The sequence below is a fragment of the Dipodomys ordii genome, unplaced genomic scaffold (genome assembly GCF_000151885.1).
Source record: "Dipodomys ordii isolate 6190 unplaced genomic scaffold, Dord_2.0 Scaffold41, whole genome shotgun sequence".
NCBI classification, from domain to species: Eukaryota; Metazoa; Chordata; class Mammalia; order Rodentia; family Heteromyidae; genus Dipodomys; species Dipodomys ordii.
The window spans coordinates 9,639,917-9,664,364 of NW_012267257.1; the positions used below are offsets into that span (position 1 = coordinate 9,639,917).

The 24,448-nt window shown below is 40.2% G+C and overlaps 1 protein-coding gene across 5 annotated transcripts in view; it reads left to right on the forward strand.

Annotated features, from left to right (window-relative positions):
* Dab2 (Dab, mitogen-responsive phosphoprotein, homolog 2 (Drosophila)) overlaps positions 1-18,987 on the forward strand; it is a 51,616-nt gene extending 32,629 nt beyond the window's left edge. For 2 of the 5 annotated variants that reach the window (XM_013018598.1, XM_013018599.1), the window contains exons 5-15: positions 677-808; positions 1,351-1,431; positions 1,805-1,831; positions 2,050-2,103; positions 2,715-2,777; positions 8,300-8,938; positions 9,931-10,093; positions 14,673-15,296; positions 15,851-15,960; positions 16,635-16,701; positions 17,266-18,987. In XM_013018598.1, coding sequence (XP_012874052.1) covers positions 677-808; positions 1,351-1,431; positions 1,805-1,831; positions 2,050-2,103; positions 2,715-2,777; positions 8,300-8,938; positions 9,931-10,093; positions 14,673-15,296; positions 15,851-15,960; positions 16,635-16,701; positions 17,266-17,267 — 1,962 coding nt within the window. In that variant the 3' untranslated portion in view covers positions 17,268-18,987. Of the gene's footprint in view, positions 1-676; positions 809-1,350; positions 1,432-1,804; positions 1,832-2,049; positions 2,104-2,714; positions 2,778-8,299; positions 8,939-9,915; positions 10,094-14,672; positions 15,297-15,850; positions 15,961-16,634; positions 16,702-17,265 lie in introns of all 5 variants that reach the window. The other 3 variants (XM_013018601.1, XM_013018602.1, XM_013018600.1) reach the window with 3 other exon arrangements.
* Positions 18,988-24,448: the final 5,461 nt, after the last annotated feature.

Consider the following 24,448-nt stretch of genomic DNA (forward strand, 5'->3'; position numbering starts at 1 on the left):
AGTAGAGCATTTGGTAACTTCCAGAATGTACTAGACATTCCCCCCGCCCCCCACCCCACACACATACATCCCCACACACATACTATACACTGTCCGCTTTGGACAGTGATGGTGTCATCAGCCATCAACATAGGATCCTTCTGAACGCTTTTCTAGATAAATAAATAGAATGTTTACTTAACTTTGTCATAGAGTTAGGAAGGTTTATTCTTTTTTATTTTGCTTTTGGAACTTTTTGGTTTGTTTTATTTTGCTTTGAAACCTCATCTTGCTAGTTTGCCTGGGTGTCTGCTTTATTCTCCCAAGAAGCTGGGGTAACAAGTGTGCATCACTACACTTAAGCTAACTTGGGTTGGTTTAAGGATTAGATGCTCTCCTTGTTGTATACATTCTCAAATCTTCTTTGCATGGGACATTAAAATCTCGGACTAGATAGTTCCTTTTAATTTTGTTTTCTTCCTTTGAAACGGAAGGCTTTTTTTTTTTCCTAACCTCCTTCCTTTTTGGAAACTTTTCTAGTAAGAGTAGCTTGGCCTTCAACCACCTACTAAAATGTCTTTATTTAAATGTTTTAACTTCTTAGTATGCCTTCATATGTGAATCTGATGCCTAACTATGCCAGCATACAAACAGAGTCCATTCTTCTCAGTAAGTCATTTTTACGTTCCTTTTAAAGGTAATAGAGCATGAACATCCAGTAAATAAGATTTCTTTCATTGCCCGGGATGTGACAGACAACCGGGCGTTTGGATACGTGTGTGGAGGAGAAGGACAACACCAGTTTTTTGCCATAAAAACAGGGCAACAGGTAAGCTCTAAATCGGAGGTATGGACATATGGAGATTGATCCTTTAGTGAGTGCAGGAATGTGTGTCACTCACCTAGAAAATTTGTTGGAAGCAATTCCTTAGACTAATAAAATTTGCATGAGCAAATAATAATTCAGAGAATGGCTAACAGCCTAAAAAGACTTTTAAAGGTGTCCCTTACACACATGAATGTAGCTCAAGAATTTTGAGAATTGAGTGTCTTCTAAGATTCATGCTGAATTTAGGAGAATCGTGAAGTATTTCCAGAAACCTTGAAAGAACTGCAAAAATAGTCATGTTTTGTTTAAATATCTGGAAAATCCACTTGTGATATCCATTTTCCTGAACATTTAGATTCCATTTATCAGCACTGCTATTCTTTATGCATCAGAAGGTGAAGATGGGGGAGATGAGGTCCACACTAGGTGAAGATAGGAGGAACCTTAAGAGAAAACAGAAACCACTCCTGAGAATGGATGGGAGACAAAGGAAGAAAATATCAAGGATAAAACATTATTAGTAATGCTTTCTCTTACTTCAGGCTGAGCCATTAGTTGTTGATCTGAAAGACCTTTTCCAAGTTATCTATAATGTAAAGAAGAAGGAGGAAGAAAAGAAAAAGGTAAGTACTACTTGATATAAACTTTATTAAACATTGTATCCAGGACTATTTTTGATGTTGTGCCTACATATGCTCTGCCTAGAGAGTTGAATTGTATAGCATTCGTCTAAGTATATAATTATTTGTTCTAATAATTTTTCTTTTGGAAATCTAATAGGGAAACCAATGCATGGTAGACACTTCAGATCTCTGGGCCCTGGCTCTAATCTTTTCTCCCTATAAGCTATATATTAATTTAGGACTAACTTGTAGATCGACCTTGTTTAAATCTAGAAATTCTTCACAAATCCAGGATTTATAAGAAAAAAAATACAAGAGTCGTCTTACCTTATGCCTGAAAACCTATAGACATATGTTTATCTTTCTTTTTTAGGCTGAAGAAGCCAACAAAGCATTGGAGGTAAAACCCCATCTTTACTTCCTACAAATTGTGTGTGATGTGTATAAACCCTTGCTTGCTACCTGCCCACACTTCCCCACACCAGCTGATTACTGTTTATAATATCTCTAGTCATGAAAAGTTAAATAATGAATGCAAATATCATAACTACTTCGTAGGCTGACATGGAAGAAAAACAAATACTGAAATGTTCGCCGTCTTTTTTTTTTTTTTGTCAGAATGGAAGCGAGCCCCTAATGACTGTTGATGATCAAACCAACAAACTGAAATTGGTATGTGTGTGTGTGTGTGTGTGTGTGTGTGTGTGTTTGTGTGCATGTGTATGCTGGTACTAAAAAGCTTGAACTCAGAGCCTTACACTGTGGCTTAGCTTTTGTGTTCATAGCTGACAACCTACACTTGAGCTACATCTCCAGTTCTAGCTTTTTTGATGATCAGTGGGAGCTAAGAGTTTTTTGGGTTTATCTGCCTGGACTGGCTCTGAACCAATATTCTCTAATCTCAGCCACCTGTGTAGCTAGGATTATAGGCATGAGCCACCAGCACCTAGCTTATATGAGAAGTTTTATGTTTCTTACTCACTTAACTTGGATTCTCATATAGATGTAGCTAATAACATATGTGTTCTGAATCCATATGAAAATCCAATCATGGCAGCTCTATGTATGTATACAAAAGAATCTTTTAAGTAGATTATCTGAACCAGGTGTATTTGTCTGGGAACATGTATACACTTCATGATGTCTCAATATCAAATTTGAATGAGTTGAATGCAAGGCCAGTCTTGACAACTATTTTCCTTAGTTTAGGACAACAACAATATACAAAGTAATCCTTTTTTTTTGGTAGACACATCTGAATCTAATCCAAATACTTTTTTAAGGGTGTTGACCAGATGGATTTGTTTGGGGACATGTCTACACCTCCTGACCTAAATAGTCCAACAGTAAGTGTTTGTTTTTAAATTTGCAATGTAATGGCAATGACATCTCTAATTCAAACTGAAAATTAACCACAAATCTTGAGCATCGCATTGGAAATTGGAAGATGGATTGCTGATTTTTCCACATAAAATGTAAATGACTGCTAGAACACATTTGAATTTTAAATCGCCATAGAAACTCATCAGAACTCATTCAGAAACAATAATAGTGCTTAGAAGTTAAATCTGAGCAATGGATCAGGCAATGTAGTCTTTCTTGGTGCTATTTCAGTTTGGAAGAAGCAGCTGAGCAAAAATCCTTGGCATAGCCTATTAGAAGGAAATATGATTAATCATGAAGCTTTCTGGCCTCTTTAATTTTTTCATTCTTTCTTAATGACATTTAGTGTCATATGTCTTAGTGACATTTAATGTCATAAAGTATGACTTACATAAGAAGCTCATTTACATTCAACTGAAGCCTGTCCTTGTTAGAAAATGATTAATATTTGATAACACATTATAATATGTCAGATCTTCTCAATATTGTAGATCAACTGTGTGAGAATAGCACACTATTTTCTTTTATAGACCAGAAAGTGTTGATTCAGACAAAAATCCCTCATTTACTTGAGAACAAAGTCCAGATTCAAGACTTATACCTTACTCTCCAGACCTACTAAAACTGCCTTCAAATGAGAATATTCACATAATTTTGAATGACTTCTAGAAACATACACTTACCAGTGTTTTGAGTACTTTTTATTGGCAAAGCATAGCAGTAATCAGGATGCATGACATATTGTGGTCAAGGAATTTACTATTTAGCAGAAATCAGTGTTAGAACTAATCACAAAACTTATTAATTGATGTCAGTTACAGGGTATGATCTAGTCTGCAGGTTCAGATGATGCCCAAAGAAGAGACTTTATAGACTTGAACATGAAGGGCAAGAAAGTGATCACTGGGCAAACAGATAATTACTCTAGAAAATACCTCGCTGAGGGTAAATACCAAGGAAAATGACCCAGAAAGTCACAGGATTCATGCAGCTGGTTGAAGTTGGAGGAAGAGTCTCACTTTCCAGAGTCCTGCACAGAAAGCCAGGGCTGTGAAACCCCATTGCATAAACTCCTAGGTCAGCTGAGGAGGGGCAAGGGCTGTACACAGTTCTTTCTGCCTCACCATGTGAGAATCACACTGCATGGTGCCTGTCACAGAGAAGCTGTTTCAGCATTGAATCCTGACTTACTGTTGAAATGTCCATTCTTCAGAATGTCTGTTACTTCTTTCTTTTCTTTATTTCTTTTACTTCTTTCCTTCCTTCCTTCCTGCCTTCCGTCCATCCGTCCGTCCATCTGTCTTTCCTTCCTTCCTTCCTTCTTTCTTTCCTTCCTTCTTTCCTTCCTTCCTTCCTTCCTTCCTTCCTTCCTTCCTTCCTTCCTTCCTTCCTTCCTGCCTTCCTGCCTTCCTTCCTGCCTTCCCTCCCTCCCTCCCTCCTTCTTTTCTCTTTGAAGTACTACAGTTTGAACTTTGGACCTTATGTTTGTTGGGCAGACATTCTTAACTTCTGAGTCTCCAGCCTTTGGATTAACCTGTTGAAATGCTAGATTAAATGGATATGAAAGAGCCATCCTAGTTTTAGGATCCTTTTGATTTTCAAACTTTGCCCTCTCCTGCATTAGCAGCCACCTCCCCAAGGGAAATCAATACCTGAATAATGTACCTCCCAAGTATAGAGAGAGGACACTCACTGAAGACATGAAATGAATTACAAGGACAAGGCATGGAAGAGCTGACCGGTTAACCTGCTTGTGAAGATTTCCAGAATATTCTGCAAAAGGAAATGAAAGGCAGTGTGAATGATCCTCCTATAAATGTCTTTGATTGATGTCTTTTAGCCTAAGAATTTTTGATTTGTAGAAATTCAAAGTAGATAGTATTTGATAAGTAGGAGAAAACTTAACAGGGATAGTTATGCACTGGTTAGGCTCTGGCAATGTGTTCTTACATATTGACTCCATATTCATAAGTCATAAAATAGATTTCTCTCCATGTGACAAAACCAATATGGTTAAAAATACTCAGTTCTTCCAGTAATTGCTCTAGAAGATGTTTCTGAATTGAAAAAGTCATCAAAATTATCTATATTTTTGAGTGTTATTAGTTTGTTACACTAGCCTTTTGTGCATTTCAAATAATACTTATGTTGTAAACTTAAGTGACATCCTACAGACTTAGAATATACTTTATCTTCTGGAAATCTACTTGAGCACTGTGATTTCCCATTGTTTCAGAACGAAAGAGAGGAGGGAAGAGCATGCTCTTGATGTTTAAATATTTGACAGTTTGAAATCACTGCTCATGTGAGAAGTATATAAGGCATGATCCACTATTAAGGAAATTACATCTGGTCCAAGGGATAGAATCAGAGAGCCAAGTTCAGCCATATGAATACACTTGTATGCACCCCCTAAGAGACAAGTACATAAAACTGAACTAGAAAAATTAATAGGAAAAGTTTTTGTAAGGAACCTGAATTTGAGTTGCACCTTTGAAGTGTATAGGGAAATAGATTGTAGCCAGCATCAAATTGGATGCTAATGGCAGCTGGCCTAGTGAAGTTTATATTAAAACATGTGAGAAGTAGCAGGAAGGCTTTGAGTAGAGAAGTCGTCAGTTTGGCTGAAATGGTTACAGGAGGTTGGCTGACCCAAAGAAGAGCTACAGAACTGAGTAAAGCCTTTGCACAGACACCTCTCCAATTGGCTTTATATTCCCTTTCCCATAGCAGAAAGAAAGAAAGAGAGAGAAAGAGAAAAAGAAAGGAAAGAGAGAGAGAGAGAAAGAAAGAAAGAGAAAGAAAGAAAGAACGAACAAGGCCTGTAATTCAGTTTCATGTCTTAAGGGCCTGTTTCTTGAATGGTGGCTAAGTGGATAGTGTTGGCAGTCAAGGAAAGAAGCTATAAAGTTCTGATCAAGGTGATGAAGGTGTGGATGAGGAGTCTCACCTGTCACGGTCTATGATGTAGACTCTTGATCTTGGATTAACCACACCAACCTGAGGAGAGCCTTATACATTTTACTTATAGGGTGACTATTCAGAAGTCTAACAGTGTGGCTCCTGCTTGGTGTCCTAAGAACTTCTTTGGAAGTATTTGAAAAGGAGAACTCTACCAGCCATGAACACCATCTGTTCTAACCTAGAGGTGGCACAGAACAAATGAATGAATGCTGAAATCACAAGCTTTTATAATTCACTGCCCTGTGTCTTGATTACTTAAACATCTCTTTATTGATAGGTTATTCAATCTGTTTTGTTGATTAAATTATTTTCTAAATTACAAATTCTTTTGACTGGCTTCTAGTTCTAAAGAGGAAATCTGGCTTATGCCTTTATGATTCAAAGTAAGGAAAGAGAAAAGATTTTAAGTCTGATTTTGTTGTCTCTTCTATGGATATAAAATAGGATCTGAACTTTTTTTGTTTTTCAAAGTTGAACTTTTCTCTAAACAACAAGGAGCCCTATTGGAGATGTTTTGCACTTACTGGTTTGAAAGGTTAATATTCCTTTAAAGTTTTTTTTTCCCCATGATCAAATAATGCTAGACAACTTCCTTACTCCCCTTTAGCTGAGCAGTGTTTATTGTTAGTAACCTTCTATGACTAGCATAATTAAGAACTAATGAATCAGAGTCAGTCAGAAAGGTCTGTCAGTGTGATTCCTCCTATCCCAGGGAGAATAACAATTATATCACTAATTAAAATAAAGGAAGTGAGCCAGGTGCTGGTGGCTCACACCTATAAACTTAGCTATTCAGGAGGCTGAGATCTGAGGATTGCAGTTCAAAGCCAACCCCAGGCAAGAAAGTCTGTGAGACTCTTACCTCCAATTAACTACCAAAAAAAACAGAAGTGGCACTGTGGCTCAGGTGGTAGAGTACACACCTTGAGCTGAAGAGCTCAAGGACAGTGCCCAGGCCCAGAGTTCAAGCCCCACAACTGACAAAAAAAGAAAAAAGGATGTGTTAGGCTTATCAGGTTTGCTATTTTTATCCCGAAAAAAAAATAGATAATAATGAAGATAACAAATAATTAAAATCTAATCTTTTTCTGGTATGATAGGGAGAAAATAGAATTAAGTCTAGGGTATAGTTTCCAGATCGATTTTTTTTTTTCAATTCTTAGGTTTAACTTAGGATCCTGAGTTTTCTAGATAGGTGCTTTATTTACCACTGGAGCCTTTGTGCAATAGTTATATTTCAGCTAGAATCTTGCTTTTTTGTCTAGGCTCCCTTCAAACCATGATGCTCCCAATCTGTGTCTACAATATAGCTGGGATTACATGAGCCAGGAGTCATTGGGCCTGATAGATATTAATATTACATCTTAAACTCACGTCTCTTTGTTATATACAAATCAAAAGTAACAAATTCACTCCAGTGCTAAATAATTAAGATCACTGCCTGCAACACAGGCATCTGTAAGCCACGTCATGAAAGAGTATACAAGAGTTTGTGTGGCATCTGAATCACTTTCATAGGACAATATAGACAGAATATGGCCAAAGAAGAGATGGCACAGTTAGATGATTAGTACAACTTGGCTAATGCCTTCAACAACAGCCATAAACCTTTCAGGAGACCTGCTTGCTGGCTGTGATCAAAAAGTTAAAAAGCTTTCCTCCAGGGCTGGGAAGGTGGCTCAGTGGTAGAGTGCTTGCCTTGCATGCATGAGGCCCTGGGTTCGATTCCTCAGCACCACATAAGCAGAAAAAAATGGAAGTGGCGCTGTGACTCAAGTGGTACAGCGCTAGCCTTGAGTTGAAGAGTTGGGGGACAGCGCCCAGGCTCAGAGTTCAGTCCCCTGACCAACAAGAAAAAAAAAATCTTTCCTGCACACCCCATCCAGAGGATGGGGTCAATGATAGGGAAAAGTACTTGACAAAGATGCAGAGTGGTAGGATGCTTGTGTGGTATGTGTGAATCCCTGAGTTCAATTTTCAACACTGCAAATAAAACTATAAAATATGAAAAAATATGTAGCAATGAATTCACTCACTGAAGAAGGTGCTGCTAAGCGGCTAATAGGCATTCAATAGACGACTCAGTACACACGTCAGGTAAGACCAAGGTTGCCAAGTCACTTCACACATTCAAGTTCAAAGTATACTAAGAAACAGATCTTGAGTTGCAAACACAATCAATTCTCTTAAGACTGTCAAAGGCAAGAATTTAAAGGAGACTGATAATGCGCTGTGTGCAGGAACTCAGGTGAGCAGGGACCAGTAAGATTGTAATTAAAGAAGGGTTAACAACTCTGTGTGGAGGGAGGGAGAGAGGGGCAGGAGAACTAGTCCGGAGCCAGTAACCACTTTGAGGGAGCAGTGGATGAGAAGGGTTAACAGCCACCCAGCTTCTCAAGACCAAATCTAATGGGAATGTTGATAATCATGGTCATTTGTATGTGGTTTTCTCATTTGAAGTCATAACATGGACTAACACTTTCTTTCTTTTCTTTTTTTTTTTTCTTCCCAAATGTGCTAGGAAAGCAAAGATATCCTGTTAGTGGATCTAAACTCTGAAATCGACACCAATCAGAATTCTTTAAAAGAAAATCCATTCTTAACAAACGGCATCACCTCCTGCTCTCTTCCGCGACCAAAGCCTCAGGCAGCCTTCTTGCCTGAAAATGCCTTTTCTGCCAATCTCAACTTCTTTCCCACCCCTAATCCTGATCCTTTCCGTGACGATCCTTTTGCACAAGCAGACCAATCGACACCCTCTTCGTTTGATTCTCTCAAATCTCCAGAGCAGAAGAAAGAGAATTTGAATAGTTTGTCTACTCCCCTGGGTAATGGGCCCCTGAATGGTGATGTTGATTACTTTGGTCAACAATTTGACCAGATCTCTAACCGGACTGGCAAACAAGAATCTCAGGCTGGCCCATGGCCAAGCCAGCCAGCAGTGAGAACTCAAAATGGGGTATCTGAAAGAGAACAGAACGGCTTCCATACCAAATCTTCCCCGAACCCTTTTGTGGGAAGCCCCCTCAAAGGACTGTCCGTATCGAATGGCGTAAAGCAGGACTTGGAAAGCCCTGTCCAGTCCTCTCCACATGACTCCATAGCCATTATCCCACCTCCACAAAGTACCAAACCAGGAAGAGGCAGAAGGACTGCTAAGGTGAATTGTCTTCTCCACCTATCCATTAGCAGAGCGCATGCTCGGTACCAAAGGGTGGTGTGATGCAAGCTCTCTTCCCTGCTGCGCTTGTGGCTGTGAACTAGAGGGTGGAGGAGGCACATTGGTTCTCCAGGACTGCTTCCCCTTAATGGCTGTTCTTTCTGAGCTTTGCAGTAGCGTTTCTCACTGCCTTCTGTTTGCATGCCTTGTCACTTAATACTAAACACAAGTTGTTGTTGTTTTGTTTCATTTTTAATGCTGCTATGCTTCTATACTGCTGGTAAGTTTGATCGTCACGTTCTGGGAGGGGAGGGGAAGAGTTCTTGTGATTTCCCCCTTTCCCATCCCCACACTAACACCTGCCCTGCACATCTGTTGTATTCTATTAATGAATGCCAAGAGGCTGGTATAACATTCTCTAGCCTGTTTCATCTTTTAAATATTAATAACCCAGTTGTCTCCAAAGAAACTTTACTAAGATACTATGACCTCTCACCAGTGTCACCCAAAAGCAATTCAAAATGCAGTTTTTATACGTATGTATAGTTTTTTTTAAAAGAAATTCTTGTAGAAATATGCAGGTCTGTCTAACGATTTAAAGTGTATCTACCCTATGTGGAATGATCAAAATTCCTTAGAATACTAATGTATAGTGGTCCTTTCTTTTCCTGGCTTCAAGCTTTAAGCCAATAAGAAGACCAGACCAATAAAAATGTAAAAAGAACAAAAATAGGTTTTACGTTGCCAATTCCAAGGTGCTATCAAACACTGAGACCCAATAGTAGTTAACCCATTGAGGTGATTGGCATTTTTTATTTCCCCTTTGGTCTTTTGTTTTCTGTTGTTTTGATAATAGTAATTAACTTTAATAATAGAAAAAAATCCTTTTATGTGAATCCTAAGTTTGTGATAAAGAATAAGAGACAGATCAAAGCTTATGTCATTGTTGCTGAATGACTCTTCTCCCTCCCTTTCTGGCCCTATCCTGTCAGTCTTCAGCAAATGACTTGCTTGCATCAGACATCTTTGCTCCTCCTGCCCCCGAACCTTCAGCCCAGATGGCACCCACAGGACAGTCTGCAGCCCCACAGACCAACCCTCTGGATCTCTTCAAAACAAGTGTTCCTGCCCCAGTGGGGACCCTTGCAGGTCTAGGTAGGTTCCTCAAGGTACAGCTAGGAATGGCTCTGCTAGTTCACCAGGAAATGATGTGTTCAGGAAGGAGGCACTTCCTGTCCTCCATGGAAGTTCCCACGATTGCAAGACTGGAGATCCCAAGCATTTCTTTTGAAAACTTTTACTTCTGCGCCACCCCCATTTGAACTGTATTGTAACTGGAGTTTGGCTTCCGAGTTGCTACATGACCAGAAATCCTAGTTTGTTTTTTTAGTATTGGATATACCTGAAAAACTAGCCGTGGCTTCCTGTCCTGGGGGTTGTTAGGAATTCTGAACTCAGACTAGTTTCCCTGGCAAAACAGAGGTGAGATGGGAGAGTCTAATGCATTGTCTGTGTTGGAAAAGCAGTAACATTCATACTTTCTCTGTCATTTGCCATGATGATTGGAAAGCTACCTCTTCCCAATGCCTACATCCCCTTTTGAAGCATTATATGGGTATGGTTTAAGTTGAAGTTGGAAGGAAAACCAAGTTAAGGGAAGTGATGGAATTTAATCAGATGTCCAAGATGTACATGGCTTCTGGTTGATAAGTGTGTCTCTGGCTCATGCGGGCCCCAGAGCATCCTCCTGCAGGCGAATGGTGAAGGGGCTTTGTCTGAGGGCTTGTGCTGCTACTCAGTCCCCAGCTTCCAGTTCTTTTCACATTTCTCTGGTACAGTTTTCAGAAATCTCAAAAAATAGCCTTTGGTGTCTTGCTGGGCACTGTCTTTGTTTTTATGTTTCTTGGCATATCTGCAAACTCAGAATCTGGCTTGGGAGGTGGGGGACAAGAGATGAAGATGGACTCTTTCTCCCTTAGTAAATTTGACTAGGGATCTTGGCTTTCTCTGCCTCCTATAGAGATAGTCATCGAAATCTGTGTGTGTGTGTCTGAGTGTCTGTGTGTGTGTGTGTGTCTATGTGTCTGTGTGTCTGTGTCTGTGTGTGTGTGTCTATGTGTCTGTGTGTTATTTTCCTGCAATGTCACACTGAATCGGTTTAATCATCTTAGAAGTAGGGGAACAAAAGAAGGAGGTGTTCATTTCCTAACTGCTGAGTGGCTAAAATCCAGGTGAATGTGTGAAGCCCATGTGTTCCGAGCATCTCCTGGGCATTTACCATCAAGAGACTTTCCTTCAATACTTCGTGTGTCTGTGGGCTTCTACTTTCTCATTGCTCTTTTTTCTGTACCTCCCCATGAGAGAGATGTCCTCCTCTCACAGAAAAAGGTAGAGAACTCACATGCAGTGTGTCAGGGACTGGATTACATCACAGACCTTTGTAGTCTAATATCAATGCCCTGAAGAATTTTTACAGCCAATATTTAACAAGTGAGCTTGAAAATACAGCTGGACCCTATAACTGTTAATTTATTCAGACTAAGTGAAGCTTGTTGGCTAGGCGCCCCTGTTGCGGCCTTGGGGTATACAACGGCAGAATACTGATGATCTTTCCAAGTTTGGACATGGAACTCAAACTGAGCCCCACAGTATAGCCCCTGTCCACTAGCAGGGATCCTCAGCCAACCATGGAAGGTTGTAGGTCTGGCTTCCGCTAGACCCAGCTGGGAGACTGTCTCCTTTGCAAATCTTGGGGGGTGGGGAGTGGGTATGAGAGAAAGCTGAGCCCTCAGCTTTGACTTGTTACCCTGTGTTTTGATCTGGCTTCAGAAGGTAATAAAATTAATGCTTTATGCCACACTCCCCTTTTTCTTAATCCTTGCCCTGTTTTCTCCAGCTGGGTCATAAATGTCTTAGAAACACAATGGCTACAATCTGTTGGATGGCAATGAAGGCTAACTTTAAATACACACTGGGAAAGCCTTTAACTCCTGGAAGATATATTTGTCTTGCTCACAAATAATACTCTCATTGATATGATTGAAAACTAAAGGCATGCATTTTCCCAAGGAAGGGCAAGTAGTCCAACATGAAAGACAATAAAATTCTTTTTGTTGTTGTTGTTCTGAAATTGGGGCTTCAACTTAGGGCTTGGGTGCTGTCCTTCAGTTTTTCCACTCAAGCCTAGTGATAATGTATGTGACCCACAGCTCCATTTCTAGCTTTTTTATGGTTAATTGGAAATAAGAGTTTCATGGGTTTTCCTGCCTGGGCTGGCTTTGAACCACAATCCTCTGATCTCAGCCTCCTGGGTAGCTAAGATTACAGACATGAGCCACTAACACCTAGCCTTTTATTCTATTCTATTCTATTATTTTGCTCATCTAATTGGTAAAGATCATTAGTGAGTAACCCTCCATTCAGTTAATAAATTTTAAATAAACTGCAAAAAGAGTATTAGCAATAACTTTGTTTAAACTCACTTTTAGGACCTGTATATGTAATGTAAGAGAAGTAGTCTTCTGGAAGTCTATATATTTTCTTGAATGTAAATGAAGACTAACTTCTGACTGTGAAATCAGTATCGAATTAAGATACTATTAAAAAGACCAATCCTATGCCTTGTTTAGTCATAATGGGCCAGAATAGGAAGGAGTTTACTGGGTTTGGAGTTTCTGGTAGCATTATTAAGACATTCTCACCTTTAATTATATTCTTTACTGATTTAGTTTACCATGAAAACAAGCATACTGATGAAGGAAGGTAACCTTTTCTAAAATCTGCCACTCTCTGTGAATGTGATAGATACATTCCTGGCCAGATGAACAGAAGAGTCAAGTACTACATAAATCCAAGACAGGACATCTGCTCAACCACCCAACTTCCATTTGCAAAATATTTTTCATTCTAGAAGCAAAAGCAATTCCCAAGCCTAGCTTGAAGGCCTAGTCTTTATTAGATTAGAAAACGCTTTTTAAACTTACTATGCTTATTATCTTTAAGTAGTTATACAAAGGAGTTTGTTTTAATTCAACATGTCACTTAGAAAAATCTTAGCAAAAGCCGGGCGCAGGTGGCTCACACCTGTAATCTTAGTTATTCAGGAGGCTGAGATCTGAGGATCACGGTTCAAAGCCAGCTGGGGCAGGAAACCCCTTGAGACTCTTATCTCTAATAAACTACTAGAAAACTGGAAGTGGTGCTGTGGCCCAAGTGGTAGAGCGCTCACCTTGAGCTGAAGAGCGCAAGGACAGCGCCCAAGCCCAGAGTTCAAGCCCCACGACCAACCAAAAAAAGAAAAGAAAGAAAATTTACCAAAAGAATGTTGTGCTCCCAACCTCAAAGCAAGTAGGTTTTCAGGGCAGAACGTCAGTACCACAAATAAATAGGAAACTGAATTTAGGTTTATTTTGTTAGTGGTGACAGTTTAACTGGCTCAGTAATACACTTGGGAAGAGACAGGAAAGAAAATGTCCTCTATATTAGAACGAGATCCGGGAACAAGTCTCTCCAGAGAAAGGGTCAGCTAGAGAGATTTGGATTTTTTAATTCCAAATGAACATGGCAATGATGTTGGCAATTCAGCCATTCACCCAGAGAGATCACGTGCAAGTTACCAGAGAAGGATATTGTTTCTCCTTGTCTTCTCTCTCCTCCTTTCTCATTTCAATATTCTGTTGTAACTACTGGCAAGGGTTTGTGAATGACACAGGCAGGAAGCACTTTTATATGAAACAGCTCTCCCAGCGTAACAGCCTTTCCTCCGTTTTTATTTATAAAGGTCTAAAACTATCTTGGCACCGGCTAAATTTTATCTTCTCTTTATATAGCTGTGTCAACTTTGGCAGCGTTAGAAAGCAAGAAAACTTTGAAATAGCTTCTTTGGGATAGAAGCAAGTTGAGGCTTCATGCACATGCATACTAGCTGTTTTCCATAAGCCTCTTGACAGAAGCCAGCTGCTAAATGAAAAGATCAAATCAATGAGTCAAAAAGCCAAATGGATTATCTTACAGAACTACTTAGTAGTCAGTGTGGTTTGAATATACAAATAGGTTCACCCAACAAATCTCTTTTCTGATATTGTCAGGCTATTCTAGTTATTTGAAACACATCAGTAAATATGTGTTTGTGTGTGTGTTTGTGTGTGTGTGTGTTGTGCATGTGTGTCTGTTTGCATTAAGAGCTCATCCCCCCCCACCCCCATGACCTATATTAGGGATTGTATGCCCTTCCAACGATGAAAGTCAAAAGATGTGGTAAGAAGAATGGGAGTGCCGGGCACTGGTGGCTCACGCCTGTAATCCTAGCTACTCAGGAGGCTGAGATCTGAGGATCGCGGTTCAAAGCCAGCCTGGGCAGGAGAGACTGTGAGACTCCTATCTCCAATAAACCACCAGAAAACCGGAAGTGGCGCTGTAGCTCAAGTGGTAGAGCCCTCGCCTTGAGCTGAAGAGCTGAGGGACAGCGCCCAGGCCCAGAGTTCAAGCCCCATGACCGACAAAAAAAAAAAAAAAAGAACGGGAGTTTTGAAATACAAATAGTATTTGAATGCTAGATGTACTGTTTAATACAACTAGTATTTGAATGCTAGCTGTACTGTTTGAACTAACTAACCTATATGGATCAGAGTATGATAGATGCATCTGTGAAATGCCATTCTTTTGTGCAATTGATATATGCTAATTAATCAAGCAAATTTGTTGTCTCCTGACAAGCACTGTCTCCCTCCTTCAGCTGGTGTGCCAGTTACACCCCCTCAAGCTGGACCTTGGAATACGCCTGTGGTCTTCAGTCAGCCCACTACAACGGTCCCTGGAGCTATGCTGGGTGCTCAACCATCAGGTTTTGGTCAACCGATAGTTTTTGGTACAAATCAAGCTCTTCAAGGCTGGAGCCAGCCTTCATCTTTTGTAGCCTCAACTAATCCAGCCCCTGTCATTTGGGGCTCTTCTCCATCTGTGGCACCCAATGCCTGGTCATCCACAAGCCCTTTGGGGAATCCTTTTCAGAGCAATATTTTCCCCCCTGCTTCCATGTCCACTCAGCCATCTTCTATGCTGTCCGCTCTGGCTACTCCCCCTCAGCCCCCTCCCAGAACTGGTCCTCCAAAAGACATCCCCAGCGACGCCTTCACTGCCTTAGACCCGCTCGGGGATACAGAAGTCAAAGAGGTGAAAGAAATGTTTAAGGACTTTCAACTGCGGCAACCACCCATCGTACCTGCAAGGAAAGGAGAGCAGCCTCCCGCAGGGACATCGAGTGCCTTCTCCAGTTATTTCAACAGTAAAGTTGGCATCCCTCAGGAGAACGCAGACCATGATGATTTTGATGCCAATCAACTGTTGAGCAAGATCAATGGTAAGCAACTCACTATTCTGTACGGTACTGTGCCAACAAATATTTCCACTGTCATACTGCCAGAAAGCCCTCCGAAGAACTCTCTTCCAACCACTTTGCTGCTTTTTGGTATTTAGGCTTAGGGGCAACTTAACCATTCGCTGTTTGGAGTCAACCTTTCGTTTTTGTTGTTGTTTTAATCATAGCTAATTCTTAGAGCTAGCCCCTTGCTGCCCTCTAGTGTCCCCTCTTGAAAGGGCCTCCCAGAGCTATTGGAATGTTAGGATTCAGGAATCCTAGATATTAGCCTTCACTATATTCTATGTCCTTAAACGAGGGAATTCTGAATATACAAGCTTCCTGTTCTGAGAAGGAAGGAGAGGGAGAGGGGGGAGCATGTCCCTGTAGTAATCACTGGGAACCCTTGTAGGTGGCAATGGTGATTTTTATTCTACTAATACAATTTCAGAAGTATGATACCGTGTTTGTTTAAAACATAAGCTGACTAGAAGACAACTTGTGCTATTCTGAGGGGGGAAATTGTCTCCTCATGGCTTGGTTTTGTCATCTTCTAGAACCACCAAAGCCAACTCCCAGACAAAGTGCCCTGCCAGTTACCAAATCTGCTGAGAACGCATTCGAGAACCCTTTCTCTAAAGGCCCCTTCAGCTCATCTCAACCCTCAGTAAGTAAAAATCCAGAATCCAGTACCCCAGCATGTTTGCTGACGGAACTACTTCCTGAATTCACCTCACACGGATAAATAGCTTTTTATTTATGGAGTCTATTTGAGATGGACCCTTGATTACAGTCACTGTTCCCATTCATGTATAATCTGAGAAGTAATAGTATAGAAGATATCCATTATAAAGCCAGGTGCTGATGGCTCACACCTGTAATCCTAGCTACTCAGGAGGCTGAGATCTGAGGATCGAGGTTCAAAGCCAGCTGGGGTAGGAAAAGTCCGTGACACTCTTATCTCCAATTAACCACTCAGAAAAAAAAAAAACGGAAGTAGTGCTGTGGCTCAAGTGATAGAGTGCTAGCCTTAAGAGCTGAGGGACAGCGCTCAGGCCCAGAGTTAAGGCCCCAGGACCAAAAACAACAACAACAAAAAAAAACACTTAAAGGCTTCTGTTCTTAATTTCCCACTTCTGATCGTATATGTCATCAAAACAATTTTCCTTGCCTTACTTTCAATTTTGAGTAAAAAACATACATGAGTCACGTTAGAATGATACAAATGCCTGCATAGTGATTGTTTGTTTGTGAATGTGTGTGTTTTTAAAGGAATGTGGGGTCTTGATTTAAAGGTGTTTTTTGACTGTTTATGTTGACTGGATGATTTTATGTTCTTAGATGGCTTCTCCTCAACCTGCATCTTCTGATGTGTGTAGGGACCGTTTTGGAAATCCTTTTGCCTTCTGTAAGTAAAAGAGTCTACTGAGCCCCACCATCAGAAAGGAGGTCACAAGGGGAGAGGGTGAGGTCCTAGTTTTTAAATTGGGAAAAGGTTAAATATCTGTAATTTTGGAGTAACCAATGTGGAACTGTATACTTACCTAATTCAATAATGACTAAATTGGGTATTTAAGGAAAGAATTCTTAAGTACATCAAAAAAAAAAAAAGTAATGTAGTCAGCAGATAACCTGAAACTAGACAAAAGCAAATCCTATATACACTGTTTTGTTCTTATATATACTTACATATATACATGCTTATAACCATTGAATTGATAATATGGACACATAACAACAGTGACGTTTTAAATTAATACATTGAATGAGGAGCACTCTGGGGGAAGAAAATAGCTAATATTAATGAGCCTTTGTGTTTATCCCTTTATTAAATGCTCTGATTCATTATCTATTCAATCTTCAGCCCTAGGGGATACATTTACAATAGTGACTTGATATTTAACACATTCTTACTATTCCAGAAGTCTAACCATGTGTGGTTGTTTTTTTCTCCTCTTCCATATTTCTCTAGGAACTTGGAATGCAGATGAGCCTGAGGAACACAAAGATTGGCCTTAAGTGCCAAGGACAAAGCTAATAGCCAGACCTGTCCTGACCTCTGGACTTGTCCAGCTTTGACATATTATCCATTGCCTTATTTCTTGTTGCCTCTTCCACTTTTAAAATGCCTTTCACTTTCTGTGTAAGCTAAAGCTAAATTGAAACGATGGCTTTACCTAAATTAAAATCTTAACTCTCTAGCTTCTATGTAAATGAAGTAGCTTCCTTACAGAACTTCACCTATTACATTCCTAGAACCTTCCAGAACACTCTACCTTTGATCTCTGGTTGGAGATGGAGCAAACACAAGCCCTCATACCATTCTATCTTGAATAAATGCCCACATCCTTTCCAAACAAAATCATTTTAAAGCAAAACCTAAAGATTCTGATATAGCAAGGTGCCATCTTTAAACATACCTTCTTTCAGTCTCTTATAGAGAGTTTTAAAAATAAAAATGGAGGCAAGTCTAGCTTCTCCTTAGACACTTTAGAATCTAATACATCTGATGACCTTTACATATGTTATTTCTCCTCTCTCTGAAGATTAATCTCTCCCAAAGCCAAGGCTATTTTCTAATCTGCTAATTATATTGCAGAAGAGGGAAAGAAAGCATTGTTCATTTCTCTTCATCTTTCCCTCTGAATCTTTTTGCCCATCTATTTCATTCTTGGTTCATATAGCATCACCTACCTTTCATAAGGATATTTGTGGGGGCAAAAAAAAAAAAGTCAAAGGACTCACAGATCCAGAGCCTCCTTTCTATCTCATTACTAGTCCAAGAGCTAGAATGGCAAATAGGCACAACCTGTACCCTACCCCCTACCACGGAGCAGGAGACTATACTCTTTGAGCTGAAGTTCCAGATGAGCAGCTAATATGGAGAAGAACTTGAACTCAACTCAGCAATGAAGGATCATATTCTGAAGAGCAACACAACAAACACATCATGAGCCTAAATATGACTGTGCCAAATACATCGGATCCTTACTGGGAGTCAGACTAGGCCTTTATAAAATAACTAGAAAACTTGCTTGAAGTCCCAATCTCATAGCTAGTATGAAGAAGACAGACAGGAAATGAACAGGCGACTTAGGGTTATTATTGAAAATCTAAATATCTGCAATATTTTTCCCTTTGTAACTTTGGAAATGTTCCCAGTTCATTTTCACTTATATTGCTAGCACAGTTGTGAAGGGTTCGTTCTTTCCAAAATGAGTTTTGTTTTGTTAATGTTGGGGTTTTTTTAATGTTATCTCTTAATGCTCAGGTTTTTTTTCTTGTGGGTGTTGATCGACCCCATCCAATGCCACCTTTTGGTCGAAGAAGAGAACGACTGCTCAGGATTTAAACAAGAAGGTGGACTTGTGAACCTCTATTGATTCACCCCTAAGTAGTCCAAGCTGAAGTCCTGTGGTTTTATGTTTGATTGTAGTACTTGATTATTATGGCATAATTTTCTGGCTGGCTTCCTACTCAGTCCATTAGAAACACAGACTTGAAATAGTCCTTTATAAGTCCAAATACTTAAAAGTACTAAACTGGAGGTAACTATTTCTAGGTAGTTGAACTTTTTTGAAAGTGATGATCAGCCACACAACTGTTTTGTACATACTTATTTTCTTGTGCACTTTTCTGTATGCAAAGAAAGCTATAAATTTACTCGTTTCAATAAACTGGAATGGCATACTTTCATGTGGTTGCTATCAGCTTACTCTGACATTCAACAAAGCCAACTGTTCTACCCATACAGTAGGTACTCAGCAACATTTATCTGACAGATCAAAATAACTTATTTGAGTATCAGACTCAAAGAGTTCATTAACAGAACATTATTCTAATGACACCTGGCCAAATGAGAATTATTATTTTGCTGATGCTGGATAGATGGGCTAAGTGACTTGAGCAAGTGATTCCTCAATTATCTGATGAATATTTGCCATACATTCTCCTGTACTGGGATATGATAGATTAAAATGTATGTATATGTCTAACTAAGTTATAATTCATAATACCCATGACTAGACAATTGGGGCGGTGTTAGTTATAATATGTTCTAGATAGAAAGATGAAGAGAATGAAGAAATACATGAAGTAAGATGATCAGCAAATTACCATACAATTGCTATTCTCTCTCAAATCCACACAGGCCTTTCTTGGAAATTCAGTGGAATCCATGGATAAGAGCTCCTTCAGAGTCCTCTCAATGTCTGAAAACCAGTCATAAGTGCACTACTGGTCCCTATCTTTTACCTTCTGTTTTCCCCTGCTCACTCACGTTTGACCTTTAAGGGACTGATCTAGGCTATGGCCTGCCACTCAGAAAGGCTACAGTGTCAGGAAGGAAGGTCAGTGATCACAGGTATTTCAAATTAGTACACTCAGACATCCTTGACTGTTACAACAGTTCAAGGTTGTGAGGCATTTCAGGAAAATGAAGAAGGCTGGAGGGTGGTGGTAAAGCTCCTCCCTAGTGTACACAAGGCCCTTGGTTCAATTCCCAGCACTGCAAAAAAGACACAACAACAAAACCTTCAGACCTCTAAGCAGAACAATCCAGGGCAGGCTTTGTTTTTACTCTGGGGAGTAAGATGTTTGTTGGGGGAGACGGGGAGTCATCTTTCAGTACATATTTTGATGCCATATTTAACATTACTGCCTTCTTCGCATTAACTAAAAGGGTTGGCCTCTTTCTGACAACAGTGAAGCAAAACACAGAAAAATAGACTACACAAAGTAGCTTCCTGGAGAGATGGAAGTGATCCCAGCTGAGGAGGAGCTCAAGAAAGCTTCTGATGAGAATATGTTGTAGACATTATTGGGCTTATGCAAGTGCTATATGCCTGTGCGTTATTTCCATGTAGATAATCCTGGAGACCTTGCTGGCAAATGGCTCTTGCTCATGCACCCAAAGACAGTTGTTTTTTTTTTTCAGTGAACTAGAAACTGCTTTTGGCCAATCATTGGGAGATGCACTGAAATGCCCTGCAAAATGAAAACAGACTTAGTAGCAGTGGTATTCAGACCCGAGTGCTAGAAGTTCAATGTCATGTGGGAGCCTTAGCATCCTGGAAAGGGGTATTAATTTAGCTGTTAAAATGTCTAAGCTAAAAGCCAAACTGTTGCCACCAATGTACCCCCAAAATATCTCACACAAAGGCAATGTAAAGGGAGAAGGTGTTGACTCTCTTAAGATAATCCTGCGTTTATTCAACATACTTCCTTCTATGGATGCCCTAATTTTGTGATGTGGAGCCAGTGCTGTTAGAACTCATGCTGAATTTCTCTCTGAGCCTAAAGGCAGTTGCAATGTATTCCAATTGCCCAGGGAGCGTTTTCTCTGTGTTATACTGTGGAGCTCTTTTTAGCCAGCAATTGCTGACTCCTCCATCAAGCCAAACACAAGGTGAGTCTGTGTCTTTTCTGTGCTGACAACGAGGGGAAAATACAGAGCCTGTGGCTAACTCAGGAGTTTGGTTGACCCTGGAATAACCTGATGAGTGAGAACTCTGACCCATATGTCTGGAACAGGTTTAATGCAAAGCCTTCCAGTGAAAGATAAGCGCTGCTCAAAAGTCCCTAGTAAATATTTAAGCTATTCCCGTTGGAAGAGATTGCTAAATAATAACGCTTGCTGGGAAATGGCATGTTTTGAACTAATTCTCTTCTTCTAAAAATAACTATAACTCATGTTCTAAGTTATTCTGCCAAACATGGATGTGAGCAAGGCTCTACCAAGAGCAGCTCTGTTAACATGTCCTAATTACAGTCATATTGCTGGGCCAAGGCCAACCATTTGTCATCTCACCTAATGAGTGGCCCGGCCCCTCATTTGCCCTTGCTTTGCTGGAATTGCATGCTTAATTACTAAACCTTTACAATATACTGAGCTCACACACGTGGTAGTCTCTAGAGAGAACGGTAGTTTAGTGACCAAAGAAGGTTGTTACATTTTTAAAAAGAAGAAGAAATTCAACATTGAAAGTCGTCACCATTATTCCTCCATCCTGAAATGGGTTGTATAGTTTTCTATCCAGTATTTTTTTCCATTTGATTGACTTCAATCATTATCATGTCATCTTGGAAAAAAAAAAAAAGAAGGACTTAGAATCAGTGTTGTTGTAAAGATTCGAGGGTGACCTTGACTAGGCCAGAGCTGAGTCACAGATATTCTGGATTGTCTGAAGCTGTCTCTTTCTGGAACTTTCTTATAATGATTGATCATAATGAAAGTTGGGAATAACTGAAATGAAAGTATTGGACACAGGAACTAACAGAGAGAGGGAGAGGAAGAGAATGGAAGGATGGACATGCCATTTGCATCTTGCTTCCATCCCTGGCCTAGCAGATTGATTTGGGACCTTGACAGTAGGAAATGATAGGCCTGGAAGCTACAGGCTGTCTTTTCTGGATAAAAGACCCTGGGCTCAAGTAGATAATTCTCAGCCCACGTCTTTACTACAGTAACGGAAAGGCTCGCAGTGGTTAAAATTAGTAAGTGCCCTAGATCAGGCTGTGTTGGCTTAAATAATAACCATCTATTTTTCCCACTTTTAGAAGCCAAAAAACCCCCAAAAAACAAATCCAAGATCAAGGCCCCTACAGGTCTAGTGTCTAGCGAAAGCTCGGGTCCTAGTTTGCAGTCAGCTTTCTGGTAAAGAGTCTTAAGTTTTCTTCACCTTTAGTCACTTACTTTTCTTCTAATTATGTTAATCCCATTATTGGAGGTAAGCCTTCCTGACCTCATGGCCTCATTTAAACCTAGATACTTAGAGAAGTTAATTACCTCTAATACCATTCCATTAGGTAAGATTTCAATGTGTAATATCTACACACATACATACATATATGTATGTATATTCATATATGTGTATATATGTACATATATGTGGATATATTTCCTCACACAAAATGTCCAGGTTGATGGCTGCTGGTGGTTGCTCAGCAGCTCTAAGGACATAGACTCAGCTTTGCACTCTGGCCAGTATACATTTTGAATTTCTATTTTCATGTTTATTGCCTAGTGGCTACAAGATAGCTGCATAGCTTCAAATATGTATTGGTATTCAATGTGGTCCCATTCCCAAAGATTGTTCCTGCACCAGTCATTTCCACTTTCCTCAAGGATTGCCAACAGACTGCACTGATGTTTCATTTGCCTGAATTTGGTCACATGGCTACTGCTACATATAATAGAGGCTGTGACATCAAGCTTCCAGCTTCTGCAGTCGAAATAATTGAGGAAGAAGAAGGGATGGCCACATGATTTGTGAGGATGAGGGCCAAATAAACATGAGGATCCACTGTTCACAATGCAGAATGAAATGCCCCCATGAATAGGCCTCTATAAAACCTTTTATTGGGCTGGGAATGTGTCTTAGTGGTACAGTGTTTGCCTAGCATGCATGAAGCACTGGGTTCAATTCCTTAGTACCTCACAGACAGAAAAAGCTGGAAGTGGTGCTGTGACTCAGGTGGTAGAGTGTTAGCCTTGAGCAAGAAAGAAGCTCAGAGACAGTGCCCAGGCCCTGAGGTCAAGCCCCGGGACTGGCAAAAAAAAAAAAAAAAAGCCTTTTATTTGCTGCAATCTTTATCTAGATTTTTCCATAATACATTTTATTTGTTATTGAATGGCATTAAATAAAGCAAGTTATAAGTGTTACTCTATTAGCATGAATTTTATCACTAAAGTTTAACTCCTATGTGAAATTCTCCAAATGAACTAATTTGTATATTACTACTTGTATATGTTTGTGTGTGTGTATTCTCCTCTCACCAGAGGAGTAGACACTGATTCAACTGCTTTTATTTTGCTTCTTGATGCATATCCACACTACCAAAGCTCTCTACTTATATATCACTGGTGGACGAATGGTGAATAGTAAAGCACAAAAAAGAACTATAGCTTGCTTTTTTTATTCTGTGTCATTAATTGCAGGGAACTAAAACCAGTAAGGCAGCTATGACAGCATTTTTTGCTCACTTGTGTTGCTTTTGGCAAGTTTCAGAAGCAAGTTTCGCTTCAAGCTGAAAGTGTGACCCCTTCAGGCTGCTGGCATGAGCCCCCAATCCCTCTATCAGTTAAAAAAAAATGAACACACTTGCACTCACTTCACTTTGAGACACAGACCTCTCACCCCCATGAGGCCTCTTAATTTTCTGCTAATGGACAACACATGTGCAAATGGCGTGTACAGAAAGAGGAGCCACTGCGTATTTCCCTCTACTTGGTGGCATGCTCCACTTTTCCCATTAGACTTTCTTTCCTGAAGTTCAAACACAAAATGTTTGAGAATCCAGGAGCCAACAGCAAAGCACTAATTACTGGTAGGGCCCTCCTGAGCTCCAAGGCCTATGCTACTAATGTCCAAGATGCACACTCAGGATGGGAGTCCTGAGGAGAAAGTCTTGGAAATGGATGATAGATAAGCCATGCATCTCCCATCCGCACAAGTGATCATTTAACCCAGAGTTAGGCCTTCTTCAGATGCAGATGTGGCTCCATTGAGCCCTCAGAGCACATGAGAAGCACACGAGAAAATAGTCAGCAAAACCAACAGTGAGTCACCTTGGCTAGAGGATGGAAGCTTCAGAATACAGGGAACAGGTCTGTATGCAGTGTTATCAGGTCCTGGCTTACCTGAAATAATAGAAGTGTGCAGAGAGGAGCCAATGCCATTGTATATAATAATCTTCAATATTAACTCAGTTTAAACTAAAAAAGAGGTGTTAATTTCTGTTGTAAAGACATTGGGAGGAAGATTATAAATCACTGGTGCTTGGATGTTTCCAGGTTCTCCACTTTATCTCATCGCATAACATGGCCCATTCTAAAAAAAAGCAGTGGATTCAAGGATAGTCCACAGAAGTCATTGACTTTTAATAGGGAACAACTACCTAGAATTTACTATGAGTACACACTGTCTTGAGAGCCTTACAATGCATAACTCACCAACTCTGGGGTGGTTGCTTACCTGCCTCCATTTTACAGAATGGCGCAATGTGTTCAAGGTTGCCAGATGGCTGAAAAGAACTCTCAATCCAGGCTCCAAGATAATTAACCTTTTTTTTTTTTTTGGGTCCGGTCATGGGGCCTGAACTCTGGGCCTGGGCACTGTCCCTCAGCTCTTCAGCTCAAGGCTAGTGCTCTACCA